This window comes from Pundamilia nyererei, unplaced genomic scaffold (assembly GCF_000239375.1).
Source record: "Pundamilia nyererei isolate P.nyererei 1_Seehausen unplaced genomic scaffold, PunNye1.0 scaffold00072, whole genome shotgun sequence".
In the NCBI taxonomy this organism is placed as follows: Eukaryota; Metazoa; Chordata; class Actinopteri; order Cichliformes; family Cichlidae; genus Pundamilia; species Pundamilia nyererei.
Window position 1 is genome coordinate 2180335 of NW_005187473.1, and position 6167 is coordinate 2186501.

A 6167-nucleotide genomic window follows, 5' to 3' on the forward strand; every position below is an offset into this window, starting at 1 on the left:
ATAATACAGCCAACTGTGCTGCTTTGCTTTGCTTGTTTCTATTGAGAACTGCTTAGATGGACCAGATATCTAAAATACGCCTGTCAGCAAGTCAGGGGAGGTCCCATGTTTTTAAAAAGTCTGTTGCCGTGCTTTCTTTTTCAGTTACCTTTTTATAAAAACCCAGTTTAAGGTGAAACCTGCAGCTGGTTAACAAGTAAATATGTAATTTTTTTTCAACACAGGCAAACTATTGGATAACAGAAGTAGCTGTAGACAACCTAAGTTCAAAGGTCAGATTTTTGAGTAATATGGTATAAAAATAAATCTAGGGCCACTGCTGTTCCCTTGTTACACATGTGCCATAGTCAGGAAGCTGGCAGGCTTTTACGATGTTTGACAGTTCTGTGCTTGTGGTTGGTGTGTAAAGGAAACCCAGTGACAGATCAGCTCAGTGCAGGCAGCCAGTGTTCCTGAGTTCACTTTGGTCCCCAGTAGCCTGGCCTCTTCCCATCATCTTAACTATTAAAAGGGCCAGCACACCAAAATAATCACCTCTTTCTGAAGTTGAAAAAAAAGATCAGTCACACAAAATTGAACTACGACAAAAGGAATTAAACTACTTGTGGCGATGAATCCAGTCACCACATAAAACCTTTATTAAGGAAACCAGTTAATGAACAGATACTGTACATACTCACAGAGTGGATTATCGTCAGTGTTACATTTTTATAATGTTAAAAAAAACTACAAAGGTTACTTCTCTGTATTACTTGTAGGCTTCCAAATAATTTCTCTTGCGATGGAAATTTGCATGCAACACATGAAATCCATCATGGTTTTTAAATCAGTCTATAACTCTGATTATATTCCTATAATAGGAGAGTTTGATCTATTAAAAATGAGGCAAGTATATACAGTTACATCCATATGGCAGTGATAGGCAAATAGTAAAAGCACAAAGATGACAGCGTAAAGCTACTTTTAAGTGCTACATTGGACATCTTTCCATCACAATTGATTGTCTTGACACTTGAGCGGCGTTGAGAACTTGTCGTGTCTTATTTGACAGCACTGTCTTTTTCTTTTATTTTCTCTCCGTGAAAAGATGTTCTCCATTTTGAGAAATGGAGGGGAAAAGTCCAGCACGGACACCCCACAGACCCTGTGGTGTTTCAGCAAGTCACATAGCTCCATATCAGTGCTCAGAGAAAAACTCCCATCATTATAACTGCTGGAAAAGGAAAAGATGGAATGCTGTATATGGTTCTCTAAGACTTTGTGTCTTCTTTCCTTTTTTTGTGACAGGGGTTCATAGTTCCCACAAGGTTAGTAGCAGACACATCTATCCATCAAGGACCCAGCAGTACGCCTCTTCTCCTTACACCTGTAGTACTTCCAGACAGTGTCCTTTCACAGTCCTCCATCTATAGCTGGGTGGTTGAAGTAGAGCGCCTAGTCCTCCTGTCTTGACGCCTAGTTGGTGGGGGGTGGCAGTAACGTGGCAGCCTCCCTTGTGATTTTCTCTTGGAGCTTTGTGGCCTGCGAGGGTCTGGGGGGGCTGGTAGTCAGGCCTCCTCGGCTGTGGCATCAATCCCAGCATAGGTGAAGTTCTCAAAGAGAGCCATGTTCACATAAGCCTGAAAACAGATTAAACCTCATGATTAAGAAAGTGAATGCAAGTGAAGTGTCTCACTACAACAACAACAAAAACCCTGTTTTAGCCCACATTTCTAGTTCTGTTTTTTATGCCCAAATAATAACAACAGGATGTTTTTCTCTATTCTTCCCTTTCTACCAACATAATGCAAATGAAGCCTTACCTTCCTGGCCTCCTGCATCCTGTTGAGCTGCAAAGAGATTTGGGAGAAGGGGGGTCTCTCATAGGGCCGATCTCTCCAGCACTGCCTCATTAGCTCATAACTGGAGACAAACATTAACACAGTGATAAATATGGTAAAACCCAGTGCCATAATGGGCTGTGTAATTTGATAATCACTAGCTATAAGATACAGACTACTTACACCTCATCATCACAGTTTTTGGGCTTCTCCATTCTGTAGCCTTGTGGCAGTTTTTCATAAAGCTCAGCACATGTCATCCCACAGTACGGTGTGCCACCTGAAGCACATACACACAGAACGTCATGGAACTTGAATAGGACAACGTGGGACGATGTGTAAAATGTCAATTAAAAACACTCTCACAGACCCGTATTTTATTCAGTATTGTCTCATTTTGAATTTGATGGCAACACCACATTTCAAAAATGTTTCAGGGATATATTTATGTATCACTGTGTAGCATCCCCGCTTCTTTAAACAAGAGTCTGTGCACTGAGTAGAGCAGCTTTCTGGCTTTTGGGAGAGGGATGTTGTCCCATTCTAGTCTGACATATGATTCTAGCTGCTCAACAGTCCTGGGTCTTCTTGGTCATTTTTTTTCTTGTCACGGTGCACCAAATATTTTGAATCGTTTAAAGGTCTGGACTGACGGCAGCTCAGTTCAGCACCCAAACTCTGTGCTGTTGTAATAGCTGCACTATGCGGCTTAGGCTTAGCTTGCTGAAATATATAAGGTCTACCTTTAAAAAGATGCTGTCTGGATGAAGCATATGTTGATCTAAAACCTGTATACATCTTTAATTAATGACACCTTTCAAAATGTTTGAAGATCACAGGCATCCAGCATTGAGTTTTGACCTTGTCCACTGTACACAGAGATTTCTCCAGATTTCCTGAAGCTTTTGTCGATGTACTCTATTATGTACTGTAAATCAGCGGTCCCCAACCCCCAGGCCACGGACCAGTACCGGCCTGTGAGTCGTTTGGTACCGGGCTGCGAAAGTTGTGGCTCAGGTGTGAAATTTATGGTTTTCAGGGGTTTTATTGGTTTTTATCGTTTTTATCATTAACTCGGTTTCCCTGGGTTTTTTCCCGTGTGTTATAAATAAATCGTCTTCTTTTGTTACCAGTACTGGTTTTATATTGTTGTATTTATCCGCGACACCTTAGAGCATAGGTGTCAAACTCTGGACCGCAGGCCATATTTGGTTGGGACTGCTGCTGTAGATTATACATGGTTCAAAGTCTTTGCAATTTTACACTGAGTGCATTATTCTGAAATTGTTCAACAATTTGTAGACACAGATTTTTACATCTTTACTTCTAAGAAACTCTGTCTGTGTAAGGTCTTCTTTTTACACCCAGTCATGTTACAGTCATGTTGCTAATTAAACTAATTAGTTATAAAATATTCCTCCAGTCATGTCTTTGTAGTTCAACTCAAGTTCTAATATTTAATAAAATAGTAAAATGCTACAGCTTAAAAATGTTGATATTTGTTCTATATTCTACTGTGAATAAAAGATTAAATAAAATTTAAAATGACTGCCTTCTGCTTTTATTTAGATTTTACACAATGTCCCAACGTTTTTGCAATTGAGGTCGTAAAATGTTTTCTTGAAAAAATGGCTGCTGTAAAACTGCACATGTGACTTAAATAACATCACCTGAAGACAGAGGTCCTCAGCTTTGACAATCCCTGAATATGAAAACACATTATGAAAGTTCTAAAGAATTCTGAGTCATAACATTGACGCAGGCAGTAGCGGTTTTAGATACGGGCGACACGGGCGGTTGCCTGGGGCAGCATCCGGGGCATCGGCAAAAAAAATAAAAAATAAATGCTCGTACTCATGCTGCCCCGACGTCAGCCAGCGCATATTGGGAATGGCATAGGCACCGATTGGTTTTCTGTCGCCCATTTGCTGGGAGTAAGGGCATCAGAATCAATCAGATTCAATCAGAATACTTTAATCCCTAAGGAAATTTTGTGGGTTACAGTTGCTCCAAGAAGAAATGGTAAAAAATAGCAACAGTAACAGACTAAACTCCAAACAATACATTATGTTACAGATTTTACTATTAATTAGTCATTGTCAATCATTGATTTGTCCAGTTCTCATTGTATGACGAATTATGATGGCTGTTTGGTAGCCGTTTGCATACTATGCATACTCTCCCTCCCTCTCTTCATATGTGTGTGTGTGTGTGTGTGTGTACAACAGTTTTATGTTAATGTACAATCCTTAATATGTTTTGTGTGTGTGTGTGTGTGGGGGTGGGGGGGGGGGGGGGGGCAGAGGGAGTGTTCGCCCAGGGCGCCAAACAGGCTAGGACTGCCACTGGACGCAGGTCTATAAGGGGAAGTGTACTGGTTTTGTACTGCCTTTTAAACAGTAACAAAGAGGAAGCATAAACATTATAGTATAAATACAATTGATTATGACTGCAAACTTTATTGTTGACTGTGTGGTTGGTCGTCACGTGTATTTACATGCACATATGTGTTTACACATGTATGCAAATGTAGGTCATCCTGTTTTTCATTTGGTTTTAATTCAGATCATTTATTTTTTCTTTCCCATAGACCCTAGAAAGAGCAGATGCTTCATTACAAACAGTTTATGAGGATTCAACTTTTGTTAGCCTGTCACAATGTGGCTCTGACATCTGTATTAAAAATATAGAAGTAAATGGTGTAGTTTCTGCACTATATGAGGCTGTATGCTTACCTAAGCTTACAATTTCCCAGAGAAGAACTCCAAAAGACCATCTGTTAGAGAAGATATAAAGATAAGACACAAAGCTTAGTAAAACTGTAACAAAGCTTAAACAATTTAAATACTGGCTCTTGGAAGCATTTTCATGTTTCTTTTTGTCGATCATATCTTTGTTGATTATATCTGGTGCCTTGCAAAGCAGCTAGCTGCAAAAATATACAGATTGTAGATGACAAAAGATTCTGAAAGATTCTGATTATCATGCTTTTACAAGCAATATAGATACCTCTTACTCAAAATGGAAGTATTTAACACAACCACAAACATCAAACAGAATAACAGGAGGATATTTGATTCTTTAATTGTTAAAATGAAGATTGTTTGTAAAATGAACGCAGAAACTTAAGGGGAACCGAGCGTCAGAAAAACAACCTCTTCCCTGCTATCTGATTAGCAAATTTCTCTTCAGAGAAATACCACGGCTTTCATTTGTCACAGAACAGTGTGGTAGATCATATGAGCAGACAAGTGTTGTTCGTGCCGTCAGCCTGTCCGTTTGTTTTGTTCGATTTCTTCCCCGCAGCACGTTTCGCGACGTCTCACATTGTGTCTCTTACAAATGTTTACAACTCTCTGGCCCTCTGAGCAGCATTCACACTTTTCCGTTGGCCATGCTGCACTCTGCTGTGTATAAATAGGTTCCAGTTGACATGCCAACGTGTCTGTCTGCCTGCTAAGTTGTACCCAGGGCTTCCTGATTGTGCTTATCAGTTGTGCAGCACACTATTATCACTCCACCAGTGACAGACGGATGATTTGTTGTTTTCTGTGGTGAGGCACTTTGTGGCATGTCTAATCAAAACTTTACTAGGAGTGGTAGCAAATAAGGTTTCTGAAGATATTAAATAAGAAATAGAGGGAGGAATTATGATTATAAAGACCTATGTATTGTAATACGGAAACCATGTTTTTCAGGAAGTGTTTGTGAACCACTTTACCAATAGTTCTCATTTCTGAGGAATAATATATCCCAGCATATTAGTAAAAAAAAATGTAAAAGACTTACACATCACTCTTTGTTGTATAAACACTGTAGTTCAGGGACTCAATGGCCATCCAGCGTACCGGCAGTCTCCCCTGAAAGTGAAGCAACAACAGATTCATGTCAAATCTTGCGGCTTTGGTGTGTTATGGCACGTTTTAATCTTGTTCTGACATCATTTATGTTTGAGTATTAAATAAAAAAGATGAATGCATGAAATGATAATAAGAAAAATCGGGTTTAAACTGTATTATAAAGTGGTGCCACATTACATTATTAAGTCTATTGCCCATTACAGTAAGATGGTAATCTGCTCTACAAACACTGCACGTGCTGGAGTTTACAAACCTAAACATGACTGCCCTCTGCAGGCGCTCTATTATTGTGAAAATCAGTGATTGTCTGAACAGTATTATACCATTAAAAACAACAAAAACAGCTGAAATTATAAAAACAACAAAAAAACAACCTCTTATCCCCTTGGACTGTTTCATTTGATCAGCTTGATATAATCTTTTTAGCTAACCATACAGTGGGGCAAAAAAGTATTTAGTCAGCCACCGATTGTGCAAGTTCCCCCAC

At 39.5% G+C, this 6167-nt stretch overlaps 1 protein-coding gene across 2 annotated transcripts in view; it reads right to left on the reverse strand.

Annotated features, from left to right (window-relative positions):
• Positions 1–593: 593 nt before the first annotated feature.
• tie1 (tyrosine kinase with immunoglobulin-like and EGF-like domains 1) overlaps positions 594–6167 on the reverse strand; it is a 23975-nt gene continuing 18401 nt past the window's right edge. For both annotated transcript variants that reach the window (XM_005736973.2, XM_005736972.1), the window contains 5 exons: positions 5610–5680; positions 4556–4596; positions 2004–2100; positions 1803–1902; positions 594–1619 (listed from right to left, as the gene is read on the reverse strand). In XM_005736973.2, coding sequence (XP_005737030.1) covers positions 1548–1619; positions 1803–1902; positions 2004–2100; positions 4556–4596; positions 5610–5680 — 381 coding nt within the window. In that variant the 3' untranslated portion in view covers positions 594–1547. The remainder of the gene's footprint in view (positions 1620–1802; positions 1903–2003; positions 2101–4555; positions 4597–5609; positions 5681–6167) is intronic.